Here is a 20,319-nt window from a genome sequence, read left to right on the forward strand (position 1 = left end):
GGGTAGAAAAAGGCCTTTGGTCTTATACATTATCGACCGTCAAGGATGTGACGTGAGGAGATGGTTTGGGAATGGAAATAGGTTTACTATGAAATGGACTGATACGACCATACCCCTGAGGACATGAGCATTTCCATTCTTGCTGCCACACTGTCATGGCTCAACTGTTGTCCTTGGACTGCCCGGCTCTTCCCGCCGAGGCTCTATGTTGATATATTCATCCCGACACCTCACAAAAGTAGCTGGTTGAATGAGTCTATACGATTGTGGCATGTGCTGATTGTAAAAACATTGTGTCAGTTTCTGAAGGACTCGATCAAGGGAATCAAGGCGAAGTCTGTATTGCTATTCTACCCAATCCGGGTCCCTGCGCAGGTGAGTCACGGCCCCATACAAAGGAGCGCTAATAAAGCGGACAGGCAGATCCAATCCAGTGAGCAGTTAACTATGCGACTGCACTCGTGGCTGCGCTTGGTTTCTCATTGATTTTGACAACCCACTCGCATCACTGCGGCCGAATTCCAACGAAGATCTAGACCATTCCCCCAGTCTTCGACTCCAACGCTTCAACCCGAGCTGACAAGCCCAGTTATTCGCCGTGGTATAGGTTGCTTGTCTGCAGAGTTCTTCTCATCTTACCTCCAGAATCATGGCCGGTATAGATTCCCACAGCCTTGAGCTTCGCATATGATCCACATGGCTAACGACGATATAGCCAGCGAGCCCCTGCGCATTGGCGTGATCTTATTCCCCGGCTTCCAAGCCCTGGACGCATTCGGTCCACTGGATTGCATCAACGTGCTCTCCCAGACAGAGCATCTGACGCTAAGCCTGCTGTCTTCCACTCTGGACCCCGTCACAACGACCTCGCCCGCCATGCCCGCTGCAGTCGGGCAGTCCGTCGTGCCCACGCACACCTTCTCGAATGCTCCGCCCTTGGACGTTCTGCTTATTCCCGGGGGCCAGGGCACACGCAGCGCCGACACACCGGTGCAAGAGGCCGTCACCTATATCCGAGGAAGTTACCCGCGGCTCCAGTATCTCATTACGGTGTGTACGGGCTCACGACTGGCTGCGCGAGCCGGGGTGTTGGACGGCAAGCGGGCGACTACGAACAAGATGCATTTCCGGGAGGATGCGGGGCGTGCGCCGGGGGTGAATTGGATCCCCCGCGCACGATGGGTGACTGACGGCAATGTCTGGACTGCATCTGGCGTGAGTGCGGGCATTGATGTGACGCTGGCTTGGGTGGAAGAGGTCTATGGGAAAGAAAAGGCAACGCAGATTGCGGACGAACTGGAGTATGAGCGGCATGAAGATCTGAGCTATGATCCTTTTGCGGCGCGTTATGGGCTGTGTTAGGTAGAGTTTTGTGGAAAAGAGAGTAACAAGAATGAGGCTCGCTTGCATTTCAGACTGAGAGACCAGCTCTAGATGGTAGCTGTACAGTTCAACGAATAGAACGAATGAAACGAGTAATAACAAGCAGATATAAAACTTAAACCGCAAACCATAAACCGTATGTTGTCAACAAAACTGAATGCCATGGGCCATAGGAGAGAAACTACTCCAAATCCCTGGGCCAGCATTCGCGTCATTCTTGCAGTCCACGCCAAAACCCCGGCTATTCTTCAACTTAGCCACTGGCGGTGCTGACCTTCATCTGGGCAGCAAAGGCGTTCAAGTTTCGTGTCTGCAAATAGACACTTCCGGGACCCTCAAATTTGCAGGCAAGACCTTCTCCAGAGCTGAGTCCCGAAATAATGCCCCCGGACGCGACACGCTCAATTTTATACTTGCAGTTCCAGGCTACCAGGTGGCCATTGTCAATGTAATACATTTCTCCTTCCTTGAGCTGTAGCAAAATGGGGTCAGTAATTATGCTCACAGAAACCGCATGAAATTAGAGGACTCACGTCTTTTTTGATGATTGCCCCGAAGCTTTGAACCCATAGAAGTCCGGTACCAGACACCTTGTAGATAAAGAGGCCCTCTCCAGAGAACACGCCCTTTGCAAGGCTTTGTGCCTGGTACTTTCGTCGGACACCAGCTGTTGACGCTAGGAAAGAGTCTCTTCCGATTTTCCATTCTTCCTCTCCGTTCATTCGAAGAGCGATCACATCACCCAGCACCGAGGGGGCAAGCAAAAGCTCGCCGGGGCCGGTATACTCCGACATTGTCAGCTCAGCTCCGATCAGCAGTTTCTTGAACCCGAACGAGATATTGCCCCTAAGGGTCATAGTGGTAGACATAGCAATCATCACACCTAGCCATCATCAGTGACTTTTTTACACCAAGGGCGGAGGGACGGGATGCGGTAGACTGAAAAGGCGCATTTGGAACTGGAAGCTGACACGGATACATACCAGGTTTGGCAGCCAACGGGCAACCCATGGCGAGTTGTATTGTGACGAGGGAGTTGGAGTCGCGGTGGCTTATACGATAACTGCCTCCATTGAAAGTGCCGACGTCGTCCTCGTTAGTGGCTCTGGCTCCTGTGAATTGGCCCACCGGTGGTGCACCTCCGGGATATTGTTCCATTCTTGTCATTGGAGGAGGGGGCTGACTCTGAAATGAGCCGGACAAGGATGCATTGCGCTGAATCGCGGCGGCATTCTGTTGATAGAAGGGAGGCTTTGAATCCTGGTCGATGGGTGGCTTCTCTGGTGGACCCGAAGGAGGTGGGCTCGGCGCAGGCGGGCTCACTGAGGGCGGCGGTCCAGGATACGATCCATTTGAAGGCGGGGATTGCCTTGGCGGGGGAGGATAACTGAAGTTGGGAGGCGCGAAGCCAGGTGAAGCCTGAGGGGGCGGCGGCGGAAATGCTATGATCAGAAGTCAGGATGTGCGAGGCTCGCCAAGGAAAAGATGCACTTACATGTAACATGTGCCGGTGCTATCATGGATTTGAATCGTTAGGAACCTGATCAAGAGAACAATTGAAGCCATCTACGACGTACCGGACATCGGGGGAGGGGGGTAATGCATCTGCGACATGATGGCGATAGGGATAAGTTGTACAACTCGATCAGCTCAGCTGTGCTTCGACTAATTAAATAGAGCTGCTTCCACATTAACTTGACGCTGCCTTCCTAGGGCATTGTGAGTGACTTACGGCCTTCGCAGGATCGCGGGGCATCAGACAATAAAGTTATAGAAGAATCCGAGAGCCGATGGCTTGGGGTCCTCTGGGATGTTCAATCCAGAGACCGATGGTTTCGAAAGTCTTCAAGAGACACGAGAAAAGAGGTATTTGGGTAGAAGCAGAAAAGTGTCCCGGACAGACAATCTCGCGCCGGTTCACTCGCTTTAAACCCCAACAGCTCCGAGCTCCAAGGCTATCATTAGCGGGGGACATGGTCAACCGCGGTCTCACGAATTGAAGGCCGTATTTGGACTCTATCACCTGTCTCCGAATCACAAATGACTCCACCTGGGCGCTTAGAGTGCGGATTGGTGCAACTTGATAAGCCGGTCGATGCACGGCAGCCCCAGTTGCCGACGCTCATTGGCCATACATATGAATCCCCGCAACAGGCCAAGGATGACGAGGAATTCTGAATAATAGCACTAGAGTGGTCCTTGGATGTTTAAAGAAATACTCCCTAACCTGATCGTTTTCTTTATCCATACCTAGCGGGAAGTATACAACAGATGTCTCATTGCCGCTCGCTGGTATTCTGCTTCGTAGACTCAAAAACACAAGCGCCGTATAGAAACAAATTATGAAATCATTCATCCGCACCAAGTCACCAAACATTAAATGGACGGTTGAGTAGCTGCCGCTTGCAGGATTGCTGCTGCTTCGGGGCGAGGGAACTCGGTGACCAGATCCAGAGCAGTCATGCCGTTGATATCTCGAAGCTCCGTAAGGGCGCCCGAAGAAATTAGTAGATTGAGGATCTCGATCGGCGCAAATCTCGCCGCCAGCATGACCGCTGTACGGCCACTATCATCTCGGGCGTTGAGTTTAGCCCCTGCCTGAACAAGTATCTCAACGATCTCGGTATGCCCGTCCATGACTGCGGTCAAAAGTGGCGTCGCGCCTCGTGGTCCAATCGGATCCATCTCGGCTCCGTAAGATAATAGCAACCGAACAGTGCTGGGTTTGTTATTGCTGCAAGCCCAGTAAAGTGCAGACATGGTGTTCCGGGTGAGACTTTCGACTCTCGCTCCATGCTGGAGGAGTGTCTCCACGACATTGTCGTAGCCTTCATGAGCAGCGATATCCAGAGGCCTCGTCAATTGCCCACCACATCGACCATCTATATCTACTCCATTCTGGATTATCAAGAGAATCCCCTCCAGGTCTTGCGCCAGGACGAGGGCCATCAGGACGGAACTTCCGTTGTTAGCCTTGGCCTCGATATCAGCACCGTGTCGACGGAGGACTTCAATTGCCCACTGACAATGGCTTCTTGCCGCGTACAGGTATGCATGGTGAGCAAGCGTCGGTGCATCAGAGCTGAGCTCTGCCCATTTGGCCAGGAAGAAGTACAATATTGCGTATCTCCCCGTTTTGAGAGCCCATTCAAAGCCAAGAGCATCGTCATCACCCGGAAAATCTCGCTCGAATTCGAGGTCATTGTCAGCGTGGGTAAGCCATTGTTCAAGGGCTCTCATCCCTCGAGTCGTCTCCGTAACATGTTGGTCAGATTCTACTGCTGGGAAGTCCCTCGGCGCTTGGACTGATTCAAGCACGGATTGAAGCTTATCGCCGGTGGGTGTATTAGTAGATAGACGCCATAGGACCCAGCCTAACTGCGTAGTGAAGCTGTGCCACCAGTCTAGTTCGCCCTGTGTTTTCGACCATGCTGGGCCTCTGGCCTGTTGTTTATCCACGTAGAGACCGAGCTGGATATCTGATTTGAGGATGTCGCATATTTGGTCGAAGCCACTTTCGCGAACAAGCGTGTTGTTGTCGACCAATGCGCGTCGACAGAGAGATCCAAGCTCGTACATCGACTGTTCGAATTCGGAGCCTGAAGTTCGGACACAGAACCAACGGACCAGGGAGAATGCAGTATCCCACTGTCTGCTCTTCACGAATTGCTCTGTACGTTGTCGAACTGAAGAGGAATGAGCCCCAAGCTCTGGAAGAATACCGAGATGCTTAAGCACGGGCACAATGCAGAGCAGCGCATCTTCCATCGAGCCGAGATTCGACTCTTCGAAGCATTGCACCAAGGCTCCGATGCGACTGGATTGGACGAGCCAGGAGTTATGCAGGTCAGGGACCATATCGATGTCTCCACCGAGATCACGGACGTCGGCAAGAGCCTCACTCAAAAAGTGGATATAGATGTCCTGGGCCACCATCTTCTCCAATCTGTTGTTTGTGCTGACCATTAGGATCCTAGGATCAGCAGGGTCTCCTGTGTCCGAGCCCCATTTATCTGATCCAAGCCCAAAGAGCCGTTGCGACACGTCGACCTGGCTCGCAGAGCACGGTTGCAATGGCGTGATCCGGTACATCCACTTGTGGAAGTAACGAAACGTCTCCTCGCTCATTGCTTGTGACTTGGACAGTCCAACCATGCGAGTCAGTGGACCACGCCAGCGTTTGTCGTCCCTGTACAGTGACCACGTCCATAGACCTATCATGGCTTCCAACTCGTTTGGATCTACCTGCCAGCCGACGGAATTATACCGCTTCAGCAGGTCAACGCAGTAGGTACCCACGATAGCCTCCGTTGCTTTTGGGGAAGTGGACTTATATTCGAAAGTAAGATGGGGCTTGAATCCTTTGGAATGATGGCCCCAACTGGACAGCACGACCATGGTTGCCATCATTGCTTGGGCCAGGCTTTGAGCCGCCTTGCGAGTGGGCGTGTCCCCCCATGGAGCACTCGAACCGTCCGGCGCACCGTTTGTGAGGCCGGCAAGTTGGCGTCTTGTTTTAATCAGTTGATTCACAGTCGGATGCGCCGCGAAGTCAAGATCTTGTGTTGAAATATCTGGACTGGCGACAGAAACAAGGGTGAAGGATTCGACGTTCTTGAGATGAAAGGTGAACGCGTCCAGCTCCTGTTTCTCTAGGGTAACGAGTTCCTGTTCGTCCTTTGACAGCATGTTCTCGTCGGGTGTCATCCGCTCTGTGCGGAGGCAAGTTCGTAAGACAGACATGACGAAGGTTGCACCCAACTGGGCGAGGATGACAGAGGCATGGAGTCCTCTTTCCCCAATGAATTGCAGGATGAATCCAAGCATGGTAATTAGCAGCGTCGTATAGATCTCGACTTGTCCGCCATCGTGCGTTTGAACTCGTGTTGACTTGATGTACTTCATGTTCGTAGTCATGGTCGACTCGGCGATGAATGCATTGAACACTTGATCTCCAACGTATTGGTTCCCAGGCTGAAGCCAGTAAATCTTGCTGGAGTTCTTGGGTTCGAAGTAGTACTGTTCCGACGAACGCTCGATAAGAACCGCACAGTAAAACATGCCAATGAAGAGAAAGACGGTACCAACGACGTAAAATGGGAATGCGTAGCTGTCCACAGCTTTCCCATTCACTTGGAAAGACTGTGGAAAGATGAATACTGTGATTGCGGCGTAGATTACAACGCCTGGGGTCGTTAGATGACCAGACCTTTACCATGCGCTTCTCATGAGATCGAACCCACCGACTTGAAGTAAAACACCCAGTATAGCAGCACAATGGAACCATAGGTGGCCTCGTCGCTTGATGCCTTTGTTCAATGACAAGTTCGGGATAGCCAGATCAGGCTTTATTCGATCATCCCATGAGTCTGGCTCGGAGAGAGTCGGTCTCTTTGCAGACCAGCCATCGTGTCGAACAGCATTAAACAATGTCCCAATCTCTATAGATTCCTCATCAGGACCAGCTTCTTTATTCTCCCAAGTCACAAGCTCTAAGATTTTCGGTCTGCCAAAGACCCGAGAGATGCCACCCTCGTTGAAGAGTTCGCCCGTCGACTCCGACACACAGGGTAGAAGCTCACTCTCAGCTTCAGCAGGGCCTTCCTGTGCTCGTCCGACGAATGCTTTGAGAGAGGGACTGCCGCGCACTCGGATGACGGAGACTACTGCGGTCAAGACTCCAAGTGGCGCCAGAGCAAAAATAAAGTTGTCCAATAGGTTGATCGACTCGGAGAGGAACTGTTTCGTGAGACGTTCACCGAATAGTGTGATGAGGGGTGCCTTGTATGTATCAGTGAACATGGTCCTAGTCGTCTTCGCTCTCGCCATTTCAACTCACCAAGTCCGTGGCAAGATTGTTGGTGAAGTCCTCCCAATCATCAGCCAACACAACAGGCGAACAAATCAACACAAGCAACAACGACAAGTAAACACTGCTATAACAGGGCATCATAAAAGCATCATAAAGGCATCATCAAAATAGGGGCTATAAATTCTCTGTTATCTGCAATAGCCACCACCATTACCCTTATATCTTCCGCTAACCGCCCGGGCAAGCCTCCTGTTGCCGATCATTTCGGGAGACGAGAGACCGGCAGTGGGGCATTCGCCTTGCGAACTGCCCTGCGAAATCCCAGGACTAATCATATTCTGATCACGGCCCTTATTTCCCCCAGAGTTGAAACCACTAAAGTACCTAGTGCATGCACGTAAGCGCTGCGCCCGCCAGGGTACCGCACGTTGTCACTGCGCTAGTTGCGTCCCGCAGGAGCGGACGCCACAGACGGTGGGGTCTAGATTCCTTCTCCAGCTTCAAATCTGCGCGCCAGAGACCAAAGCGCGTTGATGGCTTGCTGCTTAGTTTGTGGTGTGTTTGTCCCTTCATTTCTGAGCGACATGTGGCTGAATGTATTGGGATGAAGTGGCTCTGAGTTGCATGTGCATGGCCGCTTAATATAGAAGCATCATCCACACCTTTCTGGTTGAATTTGAGCAGGCGCGGTCTGCTCCTTCTATTTTAAGATCCCCTAACCGACCGCGAAGAATATGCAGAATAATTTCTCCCTCGAGAGGACTACAGCGGGCTATTCACCAGATCTAGAGTAGAGAATCCATCATCGCCAATGGTAGTATCGATGCCCAGTGTGATGTACCCAATTAAACCCTTCGAGATGTCGCCCGGTTCTAACAGAATCCCTGAGGTGATAGGGTTATAGCCATTTTGTGAGGCATTGGGAAAGTTCGAGTCATCCGAGTTGCGTACTCGTTGAATCTCCGTGTGAGAGGTGTACGGCTCTATGGCCATGACCCTTTGCTCGATATCTTCGTCGAAATACAATGGGCCAGTGCTCACAGTTCTTTTCGTTGCCAGAGTCCCATTACTACCCAGGGTCCAATTTGTATGTACCTGGACGTGGATATGGATAGCTCCTTGAATATAGAATCCTGCCTAAACGAGTTAATGAAGGTCTTGAACTTGGCAAATAGGATCAGGCACCTGGGAATATTGTCTTCATCTGCATCAGCCCATGTTCATCAGTTGGCCACATTCCACGCAGCCATGTCTCAGAATCGGTGTGAATATCCGTCGCGCCCACTTTGAAATCCGTCTGGCTCTTTCCTTCTCGAGAAAGAGTATCAGACAACAAGGTGTTAGGTGAGTTTCCGGTAAAGCTGGAATAGCTCCCAGTGGCATTGCACTGCCATAGATCCACCATGGCTCCCGCCAAAGGTGCGCAGGTAGCCATATCGAGAACACCGACATCCCATAGCGGCACACCGGTTTGTGTTTCGATCATGTCCTGGCGGAGAAGCTGAGACCGAGGCCAGTAATAGGCACCCGGTGTCACCACCGGTGTGAGCACGCAGGTATCATTTTGGATCACCTCATAGTATGGCGTCTCTGTCGATGGATGGCATCGTACCGTTGCCAGCAGCGAGTCCCGTGAAGCTCCTCTTCCAGCGTTTCGCATTTAGCCCTGCAACACGGCGGGCGCAGCGTGTTGATAGCTGAGCTTTGTGGCTCTCGTTCAAGTGACCCAGGGTAGTTCACGCTAAAGCCAGCAGCGCAAAACGGATCGAGAACCACATTCTGACACCCGGTCAATGTGGGAAATAATGAGCAACTTGGGGACGCGCTGGATTTTATAGGCGTCCAGTGGGTTGCGTCTTTGGAGTGGGAAAAGAGGATAAATCGAAGGCAACTCAATGGCCTCCCGTCAGGACCCAGGATACTTGCTAGCCCGGAAGACCGGAATGCAGTCGCCAACGTGATACGAAGGCAAGGCAAGGGTCTATTTATGAATCTCAATTCTCAGCGAGCAGGTCGTGACACCACTAAGGTCCAAATTCGATTGATCGTAGTCTGATGACATTCTGAGTTAAGCCGATCAACTTGACCAGCGTTGGTTGCTGAGATTGAGCTGTCTATTTCCCGAGAATGCAAGAGCTCGAAGCGTCTCGCAGCCCTAAAAACAGTCACGTATATTCCCATGGTGCTGTTCGTGTTCCCAGCCCAACTTCCCAAAACAAAGCCAACCCACCAACGCCGATTGAATGAGTGATAAAAAAAAAAAAGATAAGCGATCCAGAGGTGCGCTAGCCTTGTGTGAGGCGAAACGAAAAACCGAGAAGTTATCTCAAGAGTCTAGAAGATGCTGTTCACAATGTTAGAGCCGACAGTAGCACCGGCACCGAAGATTGCTAGAAAAACAAAGTTAGATATCAAATCTATATGACGATCAAGGATAGGCACGTACCAGCATTTCCAAGCTTCTTGCCAAACTTCTTACCACCCTGCTCAAACTTGTTCGGCTTGTTAGGGTCGCTGGGGTTGGGGGTGGCCGAAGGTCCACCTTGGCTGACCTCCAAGGGCATGTTTCCATAGTTGGTCGGTGGAGGTGAGAAGGCTGGGGCCTTCTCATCCAGGATATCCACATAGCTTCTAGGGAATATCCCATCCAAGCCGGTGCGCTCATTGCGACCACTCCACCCTATAATTGCCTATTAGCTCAGCACCGACCCTATGGGGCTGCAATCCAAAACGTACAGTCGCCATTTATGCGCTCCAGAACTTGAATGCGGTCCTTCCGCAATAAAGCCAGATCTCCCTCATTGATTGGGTTAAAGTCGTACAGAGCAGTAGCGAGGGTTGGGGCAGGCGGGACTTGATTGTAGGCCGGTGGGGATTGAACCGGCGGCGGGGCATATTGATTGTGAATCGGGGGTTTCTCGTTGATCGGTGCGGTGACTGGCTCCGGCGCAGGAGGCGAGTACTGGGCTGGAGGGGGCTGCGCCTGCACAGGGACCGGCTGAGGCGATGGTGTAGGTTGCTGTTGCTGGCCCAGCGAACGAACGTCCGACTCGCCAGGGAGTTCCGAGAGGATATAAGACAGCAGCTGCGGTGTGATGACCGAGGCATCGGCCAGGAATTCCAACTCCTACATCGTTTCACATCAGTTGCGATCCGGGGCGACTCGGGGGCGGTTGGGAATCACATACGGTGCGGACCATGCGGAGCGACCGGGTGGTCATGGCCGACTTGAACTCGCTCGCCATGGTGTGGGGCTGCGATTCTCGAATTCGAGGAAGGGGTTTGTTATGCGCGAAAGGAAGGCGATCGGTCGTGCTGAAGACAGGGGGATCGGGATGGGAAGATGGTGGAGATGGAGGAAGCGTCGGGAGGTTTTGGTTTCAGTTGTTCGCATCTGCCTTGGAGGCCAAGAATCGCCCATGAGTGCCGAGTGCAATTGGCCTGGGTTGCTCTCCATTCTGTACTCTATTTAATCGTACCAAGTAAGAGGAGTGATGCTATATCTAATCAATCAATAGTTTAAGCAGACAAAGAACTGACGGGGGTCTGTGAATTCCTATTATCCAACTAAATGTTGACGCGACAAGGACAATGACATTGTGGCGTTGAAAGCCTTCCCCACGCGAACCGATCTTATAGGTGTCCCTGGCATTATAGCCAACTCCCCTGAAGAAATCCTCATAACCCGATATTGCTATGAACTTTAAACTGACTGTAAAAAATTTCAAAACCTCAGAAACTCCGCAGCGAGTCCTTTCAATCTGGTTCTCGACCCGTTGCCATTTGATTCTATGCAGCGGTTACTGTAAGCCCTCACGGTAGCCTTGTGGTTTATTGAGATTTGGTGATTAAACACCGCTTTCATAAGAGAAACTGGCCTCCTTCAAATACAAATTGGAATTCGACTGTATAAGAAAAAGGATAAACTGGGAAGGTCCTTTGAGTCTCTACGATCTCATCACGTCGAGACTTGACTCTGAAAGTATGACTGCCCCCGTAGACCATCATGCTGGGCGCTGTAGACCAGCCTAAAACCATTATTGCTGACCTACTCGATGACCTTGGTGACCGCGACACCATCCTATCGATCATTAGTCCCAACACCCCTAGACCATGAACGCGAGGGAAGACCTACCTTGCCAAAATCCGTGTCGAACTCCGGGACCGAAGTCTCATACTTGAGGTTCGGGTTCGGCCGAAGCGATCCCACATCCAGTTTCTGAATGATTTCCTTCTTCTGCTCGGGCGTTGCCTTCACCCATCTGAGATACTCAGGCGCACCAGGCATGATCGCGTTATCCGCCACCAACATCGACTTTCCGGGTACCAAGACATTCAGCTCCTCGAGCAACCACAAGTCGGGCAGGTAGAGCTCCTGCCAGTGATCGATGAATATCATGTCCACCTGGCGGAGGCTTTTCTTCTCGAGGACCAGCTCCTTCAGCGTCTCGCTGCTGGAGCCAACGATAATGCGCACAAAGTCACGGAGACCGGCCAGATCCACGAGCGTGTTTGCGACGGCGGCCATCTCGGGGTTCTTCTCGATGCTCAAGTACTCCTTGCCACCATTGGTGCGCACGCTGTCGCCGAAGAGAATGGCAGAATAGCCCACATACCCACCGAGCTCGATCATCGACGATGGCTGGCGCTCGGCGATGAGATTCGTGATAAATCCGCCCTTGTTCGGGCCGATGTTCATGAGCTGGTGGTGCTGGCGATGGTAGTCATCGATGGCCCCGAGGACTTTCTTCGGACTGCCGTGCAGTTGTTTGATGTCGGGCCGTCCAAAGACGTAGTGAAGGAGATCAACCTCGCGCCCATCCTACACGACGTCAGAACTGCCATACTCAAAGACCTGTGGGGGAAAGAACTCACAAGAGCGAAGGCGGTGGCAGGGGGAGCGTGTAGGCGAGGCATGATGGATCGTGTGAGAGTAGAAGCAAATCGAATCATATGTGAAAGAGAGGTGTCACGTTTTGAAAGGGATACTTTGTTGATACGTGAATTGCTTCCAATTTGATGAATGATCCTTGACCTTCATCTTCATGGTTTATATAACTACCCATGTCATACAGCCTCGGAGGCATCATTTCGGAATTTACCCAACGGAGTGGCGAGCATCCAAGGACCGACCGAACGCTTAAATCCGACCCCGGCGATTTACACCGTGGAGTCGGATAGTGTGCAGACCAGTTTGTCTAGACATGAATACTCTTAAATAATCACATGGCTTCACTAATGCCCCGTTAGCACATTATTAACGGACTTCGGGGTCGCCTTCGAACGTAGTCGGGGCTGAAGCACCCGCGCTCCGGAGTTATCGGGTGTATCCTGAGCCTTGCGCTTCATCCTTACAGGTCAAAATATGTATATCTGACATGATTCAGGGCCAAGAACTAATACAAAATGGTTAGTTTGGAGTGTGGCTTTCTCGTTAACTCCAGGTAGCGGGATTAGATATCCCCAAGATCTAGAGTAATGTCCTGACGTAGAGAGGGCATGCTTGGAAATATACTTATCTAGGTAATCTTTCGTAGACAAAGTTGTTTAAAAGTTACTTCGCTTTTAAAGTAGACTAAGAAGTACCCATAGAAGCGGCGTGAATCTACATTGCAAACATTCTATCGGTCTAGTGTTTTGATCACGACATACAACTAACTATCGCGGCTGAGCCTCGTTGTGGGGAAAGTCGGGGACCGGAATAGGACAGGAAGGGCGATGTGGATATCGTGCTATGGACGTCTATAAACCTCTGTGAAAAGTGAGTCATCATGACTATGATTCACAGACTACAGACAGGTGGCTATTGGCATATGTAGCGTTCAATCATGCGCGGAGTGTTTCTCTTTCGCTCAGCCTGCGCAGCCCCAGAAGTATGACATCAAGTGGGTCGAGAATGCCATCCCGTTCAACCCGCCAATGCAGACGAAAGAAGTTCTACATAGAAAGGAGTCTAGTCAAATGGCAGGGAAAGAAGACACAATGAATCGACATGAGTGATTGGTCATCGGAACCATAGATCCCTAGAGTCTGGAGATCGAGGGGCTTTTGCTGTGAGCACTGTGGCGACATCATAGGCCACCCGAATCGCCTTGACACACGATGCCCCTTCGGATCCCACACAGCGCCAGATATCTACAGAGTAGACACTGGCATCGTTCTAGACATTAAGCAGGATATTCATCTGAAGTACACTTGATAACGATTCGAAGTATACGGAGATAATCCCGGCGAACTGCAATGCCCGCTGGCCCGCACTAATCCAAGACGGGACTAGCGCGGGACTCCCCTCTCGAGAAGCTTCTGTGGCCATATAAATTGCATCTTCAACCTCACACGAGCAGCGTCATACCACTTCTCCCACCCCCGCCTATTCTCGATTCTCAACTATCCCACACCCTCCGAATACCCTTGCATCCTTTCATAATGAGCGACTGGGACTCCGTCACCAAGATTGGCTCCAAGCACCGTGGTGCTGGTGCCGCGCCCCGCGAGACCGTGGTCAAGGGCAAGAGCGCTCTGAACGCTGCCCAGCGCTCTGGCACTCTCATCGGAGCTGAAAAGAAGTACACCACCGGTAACCTGGTACGTGAAATATTCCCAAACTCTTACCTGAGGCCCACGCCCAGCGATCTTCGACTAACCATTCTACCCCCCACAGGCCGCGAAGTCCGGCGCCCCCGAGGGCCAGCACCTGACCAAGGTCGATCGCAGCGACGACATCATCAAGCCCAAGACCGTCGGTCACCAAGTCGCAGACGCCATCAAGAAGCGCCGCAACGATGGCCAGTACAAGATGACCCAGAAGGACCTCGCCACCAAGTGCAACACCACCGTCACCGTCATCCAGGACTTCGAGCGCGGCACCGCCACCCCCGACCAAAAGGTCCTCGGTGCCATGGAGCGTGTGCTGAACGTCAAGCTCCGTGGGAGTGACATCGGTGCAGAAAAGTTCCCCAAGAAGAAGTAATCTCGCATCGGGGGTGAGCCCGCGACTTTGATTTCTACGGGGATGAGACCGGGACAAATACAAAGTTCTGCATCGTTTTATTTCTGTGACTTTTCGACCTTTTGGTGGTTTTTGATGACTGTCATGTCCTCTTTCTGGAATGGGTTTCTTTTCTGCTGGTCGGATTAGCGCTGACCTTGCATGGGAATGGGCTTAGAGAAAATTTTCATGAAAAATGTACAAATGAGATACCTCTATTATTCCCAACTGATTTCCCCCCATCTGGTTTCCCAATACCGTAGCTTTGAATATTGAAGATTTACGGGAGACGCGAGGGTATGGAGTGGCTGATTCGGGAAGTGATGGCCTTTCAACACCCGGCGTGAGGAGAACTTCGACCTCAGCTTTCACACTATGGATAACTGGAATGGCACAGTTGAAAGTGTTGGTTTTGCAATGCTTCGTATTGTCTATTTCGTCATATGCACTTCCTCCGCTGGATGCTAGAGTGTCTCCGCACGCATGCCGCCAGCAATAGGAACGACATACACCTCGAAAACCCATCAGGTGAAGCATGCCATCTTTTATTAAACCAAGTCAAAGAAAACAAAGGGGGGTACCAACTCCGGTTGATCATGTAATCAAGAAATGAGAAAACCCGTGCCTCGGAAGGTCATCATCTCATCCCGTATGCCAGACTCGAGTAGGAAAACGTCTCCCGAGTCTCGTTCGCATCATAAACACATACACACAGCGCATGACTCGAATCACCTATACTTTTTTGTCGTAGCGTTCGTCCTTCACTTCCGCAGCTGCTCCCGCTCCACCTCGTACATAAAGTCGAAGTAGGGCTTGTCGAAGTGGTGGATACGGACGTAACCGTCCTCACCACCTGAAGCGTAGGCAGTACCGGCGGGGTGAACATCGATGGTGTTAAGGGGACCGAAGTGGCCACGAACGCGGCCAATCTCGTCTTCGAAGACCTTGTGGTAGAAGCGAGCCTCGAATTTACCCTGGCGAGCCGAAGTGGTGGTGACATCCATGGCGGCCTGACCACCACCCAGAATGACATAGTCCTTCTTCGGGGTGATAGAGGCGGAGTTGAGAGGCGTGTCGGCAGGGTAGGTTTTGAGGATGGCGAGGTCACGGGCAGACAGAAGCTTGGAGGAGTTAGCGAGGTCTGCTGTTGGGGAACGGGGACTGGGATGATAGGCCAACCTTGGCAGACTTGTCTTTCGATGCGGTGAGGAAGTAGGTGCGGTCATTGGAGAATTGGATGTCGTTGATCTGGAGGTCGAACTCGTGGGCTTGGATACTCTTCAGCTGTTCACCAGTCTGGATGAAGATTATTAGCATGGCCTGGAGGCACAATGAGACCACGCAAAGAGCGAGACCACCATACCTTCGGGTCGTACTGGCTGACGCTGCCATCCTCGTGTCCCGCAATGATATACTTGGACAGGAAACTCCACCCCGCCACGGTTGCCTTGCTCTCCTCGCAGGTAATGCGCAGACTCGGCTCCTCGGCCTGTTGCTCGAGGTTGCCCATTTGACCATCGCCATAAGCGATATCAATCACCGCAATCGTACCGAGGAAGCCCATACGCTTCTCTGTCACCGCCAACAGCTTGCTTCCATCCGGAGAGAACGCCACCCGCTTGACGGCTGTCGGGAACTCCCAAACCTTCACGCACTCGCCAGTCTTGATATTCCATAGCCGCACAGTATTGTCTGCCGATCCAGTCGCAAGAAGAACGGTGTTGGGGCTCACGTCGACGGTCCAGATGGCACCTTGGTGGCCGGTGTAGGTTCCGAGACGCTCGCCGTTGGCGGACCACCACGCGCACACAATCTTATCCTTCGCCACTGAAAACAGGAGATCACCATCGCGGTTGAAACGGATTTGGTTCAGGGACCGTTCCTGCAGAAGCCCGACACGGGCGCGGTCAGTTTCTTCGATGACCTGAGCTTTGGAGAAATTCAACGCACATGGCCCGACAGCAAGATAGGCCGCATATTGACCGATGCGACGAGAGAGAATGACCGGAGATCGGTAGAGAGGTGAGGGCGACCAGATCGAGGGGGGGTGAGAGAGGCGGGTATATCGGGGGGGGGGTCAATCTCGTCAACCGTCACTTTCTTTGACTAGTTGAATTTCATCGCACACTCGGCCCTCAGTGCCAAGACTTGGCCTGTATCGAATCCCGCTTTCCGGGGGAACTATTGTTCCGGTATCTACACGTGATTCAGCCCCTCAGCCCTAGCCCTACTTTAGTCCCGATAGGGGAACATGGATGGAGAAATGATCGACCGAGATGATGACTCATCTGATATATTCAGTGCCTCAGGCCATCAACTCTGTCCTACATCGGCGCCGCCTCCTTTCGGAGCCCGACACTCACACGACAACGAGGCAGACGGGCGTACAAAAGTGTGAGGGGGAGTAATAATTAGCTACGCGGTTGTACCTGATCGCAATAGCGCTCCAATTCCTCCCTGCATCTTCATGCAGCGCGAGAAGTAAGCTTCCCAGTGATTTTCCGACGGCAGATAACGAGCTCCGAGGGAAACAATAATATCCATGCTCGTCCCCGCCGTACCCCGCCGTCGCTTTTCTCTCCAGGCGCGCGCAGCCAATTTTCGTCTCCGCACCCTCTCTTCGTGGCTTCCTTCTGCCTTTAACCACTTTTGCTCTGCTCAAGGGGTCAGAGGATCTGCTGTTTCGCTGTCGGATCGGTCTCCACGGGCTCGCGCTTTTTTAATCCCGCCGTCCGCCGCTACGCATCGCAGGTTCTACAGTTCCGCGACCATGGCCTCCAAGATTGATGGCACCGCAATTGCCAAGAGCATCCGTGAAGGCCTCAAGGCCGAGATCGAGCGGACTCAGGAGACTAACCCGCGGTTCAAACCGAATCTGGTCATCTTCCAGGGTAAGCACCCTGCAGCGACCCGCCATTGAGAAAAAGTGCGTGGCGAGAGAAGGCTAACAATATTCCTTGATATGTAGTTGGCAACCGGTCTGATTCCAGTCAGTCACTCCAAGAGCATTTCCTGAAGTACTGCGCTAATGCAAACTAGGTACCTATGTGCGCATGAAACTGAAGGCTGCCCAAGAGGTACATCATATTTCCCCATACCGCCCAACTGCAGCTGGACATATCTAATCGCCCTGCACTTTAGGCCAACATTATCTGCACCTTGCTAAATATCCCTGAGTCCAGCACCGAGCTTGAGCTCCTCCAGGAGATCACCAAGGCCAACAATGACCCTTCCGTTCACGGTATTCTGGTCCAATTGCCCCTCCCAAGCCACATGTCCGAGCATGCCATCACCTCGGCGGTTTCAGACGAGAAGGATGTCGATGGATTTGGCGCGATCAACATCGGTGAACTGGCCAAGCGTGGTGGTCGTCCGCTGTTCACTCCTTGCACACCGCTCGCGGTGATGGAGCTGCTGAAGGCTAGCGGGGTTGATCCCTCGGGAAAGGAAGCGGTCGTCCTGGGTCGCAGCGACATTGTTGGCAGCCCCGTCAGCTACTTGCTTAAGAACGCTGACGCCACTGTAACTTTGTGCCACTCCAAGACCCCCGATATTGCCCGCGTTGTGAAGAATGCCGACATCGTTGTCGCCGCTATCGGAAAGACCGAGTTTGTGAAGGGAGACTGGTTGAAGCCTGGTGCCGTTGTTATTGACGTTGGTATCAACTACAAGCCCGATGCGACTAAGAAGTCGGGCCAGCGTCTGGTTGGGGACGTTGACTTTGAGCCTGCCTCCCAAGTGGCCTCGCAGATCACCCCCGTCCCCGGCGGTGTTGGGCCTATGACTGTGGCCATGCTTCTGAAGAACGTGGTCCATTCCGCCAAGGCGTACTTCGAGAAGCAGAAGGACCGCCATATCACCCCGCTCCCTATTCGATTGGAAACTCCCGTTCCCTCCGATATTGCTATTTCTCGTGCACAATACCCTAAGCCTATCACCCAAATCGCCTCTGAGGTTGGTGTTGCTCCCCACGAGCTGGAGCCCTATGGCCACACCAAGGCCAAGGTCAGTCTCAGTGTTCTGGACCGTCTTGCGCACCGCCGCAACGGCCGGTATATTCTGGTCTGCGGTATCACTCCTACTCCCTTGGGCGAGGGCAAGTCCACTACTACCCTGGGTTTGACCCAGGCACTGGGTGCCCACCTCAACCGCATTGTCTTTGCCAACGTCCGTCAACCCAGTCAAGGTCCAACGTTCGGTATCAAGGGAGGTGCTGCCGGAGGTGGATACAGTCAGGTCATTCCTATGGACGAATTCAACCTGCACTTGACTGGTGACATTCACGCTATCACCGCTGCCAACAACCTTCTTGCCGCCGCCATCGAGACTCGTATGTTCCACGAATCTACCCAGAGAGACGGCCCTCTCTACAAGCGCCTGGTTCCCGCCAAGAAGGGTAAGCGTGAGTTCAAGCCTATTATGTTCCGCCGGCTCAAGAAGCTTGGCATCGAGAAGACCAACCCCGATGATCTCACCGAGGAGGAAATTCGTCGCTTCGCGCGACTTGACATTGACCCGGAGACCATCACCTGGCGCCGTGTTCTTGATGTCAACGACCGACACTTGCGTGGTATTACTGTCGGCCAGGCTCCTACTGAGAAGGGTCTTTCCCGCGAGACTGGCTTCGATATTTCCGTTGCCAGTGAATGTATGGCCATCTTGGCCCTCAGCAACAACCTTGAGGATATGCGTGAGCGTCTGGGTCGCATGGTGGTCGCTACATCCAAGAGCGGCGACCCCGTTACTTGCGACGACATTGGTGCTGGCGGTGCTCTTGCTGCCCTGATGAAGGATGCCATCAAGCCCAACCTGATGCAGAGCTTGGAGGGAACCCCCGTGCTGGTGCACGCAGGCCCCTTCGCTAACATCAGTATCGGTGCCAGCTCGGTCATCGCTGACAAGCTGGCTTTGAAGCTGGCCGGTACCGAGCCTGACGAGGACCACGACGCCAAGACCGGCTTTGTGGTCACGGAGGCTGGCTTCGACTTTACTATGGGCGGTGAGCGTTTCTTCAACATCAAGTGCCGCTCCTCGGGTCTGTCACCCGACACCGTGGTGATCGTGGCTACAGTTCGTGCTCTGAAGGTGCACGGCGGCGGCCCCGAGATCACCCCTGGTGGTGCCCTGCATGAGATCTACCGCACCGAGAACGTGGACATCCTTCGCCAGGGCTGCATCAACCTTCGCAAGCACATTGCCAACGCCAAGCAGTACGGTATCCCGGTCGTGGTTGCCATCAACAAATTCGAGACCGACACCGAGGCTGAGATCGCTGTCATCAAGGAAGAGGCCATTGCTGCTGGTGCAGAGGATGCCATCCCCGCTAACCACTGGGCCGAGGGTGGCGCTGGTGCCGTGGACCTGGCCAAGGGCGTGTTGGCAGCCAGTTCCAAGCCTAAGAACTTCCAGCTGCTGTATGACCTGAACGGCACCATCCAGGAACGCATCGAACGCATCGGCAAGGCCATGTACGGCGCGGAGAAAGTCGAGTTCAGCGAGCTGGCGCAGAAGAAGGTCGATACCTATACCCAGCAGGGCTTCGCCAACCTGCCCATCTGTATCGCCAAGACCCAATACTCGCTCAGTCACGACCCGGCCCTCAAGGGCGCCCCGACTGGGTTTACTGTCCCCATTCGGGACGTCCGACTGGCCGTGGGCGGTGGATATCTGTAAGTTTTACCCCTGTTCACTTCGTTTATCTTTTTCTGCTTTATAGCTTAGATCCACTGACCACCCTCTAGCTATGCTCTCGCCGCCGATATTCAGACGATCCCCGGATTGCCCACCGCGCCGGGCTATTTGAATGTGGACATCGACCCCGAGACCGGGGAGATCGATGGCCTGTTCTAGACTTTCTCGGACTGAGATGTAGAATGGCACTGCTGGATAGTTTGTATATACTTGCACACACCGCTCCTGGCTCTATAGTTGGATGAGCCGGAGCTTTTGTTTCTTCAACACCGTTACGACGATACACTGGCGTCCGATGGGAGCGGGTTTTTAGAGCGGAGAATTTTCAACACCCCGCAGGGAGGACCTGCCGAATACAATCTCAACAATGACTTAATTTATGTTTTGTGCCGGATCGATTGCTATTTCCCGTACGGATGACTGCATTGCGGAGTCGATTTCCCTA

The 20,319-nt window shown here is 52.8% G+C and overlaps 9 protein-coding genes across 9 annotated transcripts; 3 read left to right on the plus strand and 6 right to left on the minus strand.

Moving 5' to 3' along the window:
* Window positions 1–687: 687 nt before the first annotated feature.
* Window positions 688–1,362, plus strand: N7459_000347 (DJ-1/PfpI family protein; the record flags this gene model as incomplete). The annotated part of the gene is made up of 1 exon (XM_056939532.1): window positions 688–1,362. The coding sequence occupies one exon, from the start codon at window positions 688–690 to the stop codon at window positions 1,360–1,362; it is 675 nt and encodes a 224-aa protein (XP_056803812.1).
* Window positions 1,363–1,636: 274 nt separating this feature from the next.
* Window positions 1,637–2,997, minus strand: N7459_000348 (AIM24 family protein; the record flags this gene model as incomplete). Its single annotated transcript, XM_056939533.1, has 5 exons — window positions 1,637–1,855; window positions 1,917–2,266; window positions 2,367–2,825; window positions 2,879–2,896; window positions 2,961–2,997. 5 exons carry the CDS (start codon window positions 2,995–2,997, stop codon window positions 1,637–1,639), a joined length of 1,083 nt encoding a protein of 360 aa, XP_056803813.1.
* A 762-nt stretch (window positions 2,998–3,759) lies between these two features.
* N7459_000349 (ankyrin repeat domain-containing protein) lies at window positions 3,760–7,333 on the minus strand (the record flags this gene model as incomplete). Its single annotated transcript, XM_056939534.1, has 3 exons — window positions 3,760–6,569; window positions 6,627–7,164; window positions 7,223–7,333. The coding sequence occupies 3 exons, from the start codon at window positions 7,331–7,333 to the stop codon at window positions 3,760–3,762; spliced, it is 3,459 nt and encodes a 1,152-aa protein (XP_056803814.1).
* A 624-nt stretch (window positions 7,334–7,957) lies between these two features.
* N7459_000350 (uncharacterized protein) lies at window positions 7,958–8,855 on the minus strand (the record flags this gene model as incomplete). The annotated part of the gene is made up of 2 exons (XM_056939535.1): window positions 7,958–8,328; window positions 8,381–8,855. 2 exons carry the CDS (start codon window positions 8,853–8,855, stop codon window positions 7,958–7,960), a joined length of 846 nt encoding a protein of 281 aa, XP_056803815.1.
* Window positions 8,856–9,529: 674 nt separating this feature from the next.
* Window positions 9,530–10,440, minus strand: N7459_000351 (SH3 domain-containing protein; the record flags this gene model as incomplete). Its single annotated transcript, XM_056939536.1, has 4 exons — window positions 9,530–9,585; window positions 9,642–9,875; window positions 9,932–10,322; window positions 10,384–10,440. The coding sequence occupies 4 exons, from the start codon at window positions 10,438–10,440 to the stop codon at window positions 9,530–9,532; spliced, it is 738 nt and encodes a 245-aa protein (XP_056803816.1).
* Window positions 10,441–11,243: 803 nt separating this feature from the next.
* Window positions 11,244–12,112, minus strand: N7459_000352 (O-methyltransferase; the record flags this gene model as incomplete). The annotated part of the gene is made up of 3 exons (XM_056939537.1): window positions 11,244–11,276; window positions 11,331–12,017; window positions 12,071–12,112. 3 exons carry the CDS (start codon window positions 12,110–12,112, stop codon window positions 11,244–11,246), a joined length of 762 nt encoding a protein of 253 aa, XP_056803817.1.
* A 1,509-nt stretch (window positions 12,113–13,621) lies between these two features.
* mbf1 (multiprotein-bridging factor 1) lies at window positions 13,622–14,165 on the plus strand (the record flags this gene model as incomplete). The annotated part of the gene is made up of 2 exons (XM_056939538.1): window positions 13,622–13,780; window positions 13,857–14,165. 2 exons carry the CDS (start codon window positions 13,622–13,624, stop codon window positions 14,163–14,165), a joined length of 468 nt encoding a protein of 155 aa, XP_056803818.1.
* A 779-nt stretch (window positions 14,166–14,944) lies between these two features.
* On the minus strand, window positions 14,945–16,160 carry tif34 (translation initiation factor eIF3 subunit i; the record flags this gene model as incomplete). Its single annotated transcript, XM_056939539.1, has 4 exons — window positions 14,945–15,304; window positions 15,363–15,479; window positions 15,547–16,107; window positions 16,134–16,160. The coding sequence occupies 4 exons, from the start codon at window positions 16,158–16,160 to the stop codon at window positions 14,945–14,947; spliced, it is 1,065 nt and encodes a 354-aa protein (XP_056803819.1).
* A 565-nt stretch (window positions 16,161–16,725) lies between these two features.
* Window positions 16,726–20,033, plus strand: N7459_000355 (C-1-tetrahydrofolate synthase; the record flags this gene model as incomplete). The annotated part of the gene is made up of 5 exons (XM_056939540.1): window positions 16,726–17,074; window positions 17,152–17,172; window positions 17,223–17,260; window positions 17,325–19,852; window positions 19,925–20,033. The coding sequence occupies 5 exons, from the start codon at window positions 16,726–16,728 to the stop codon at window positions 20,031–20,033; spliced, it is 3,045 nt and encodes a 1,014-aa protein (XP_056803820.1).
* Window positions 20,034–20,319: the final 286 nt, after the last annotated feature.

The sequence above is a fragment of the Penicillium hispanicum genome (assembly GCF_028827665.1).
Source record: "Penicillium hispanicum strain IBT 35686 chromosome Unknown utg000001l_segment0_segment0, whole genome shotgun sequence".
NCBI classification, from domain to species: Eukaryota; Fungi; Ascomycota; class Eurotiomycetes; order Eurotiales; family Aspergillaceae; genus Penicillium; species Penicillium hispanicum.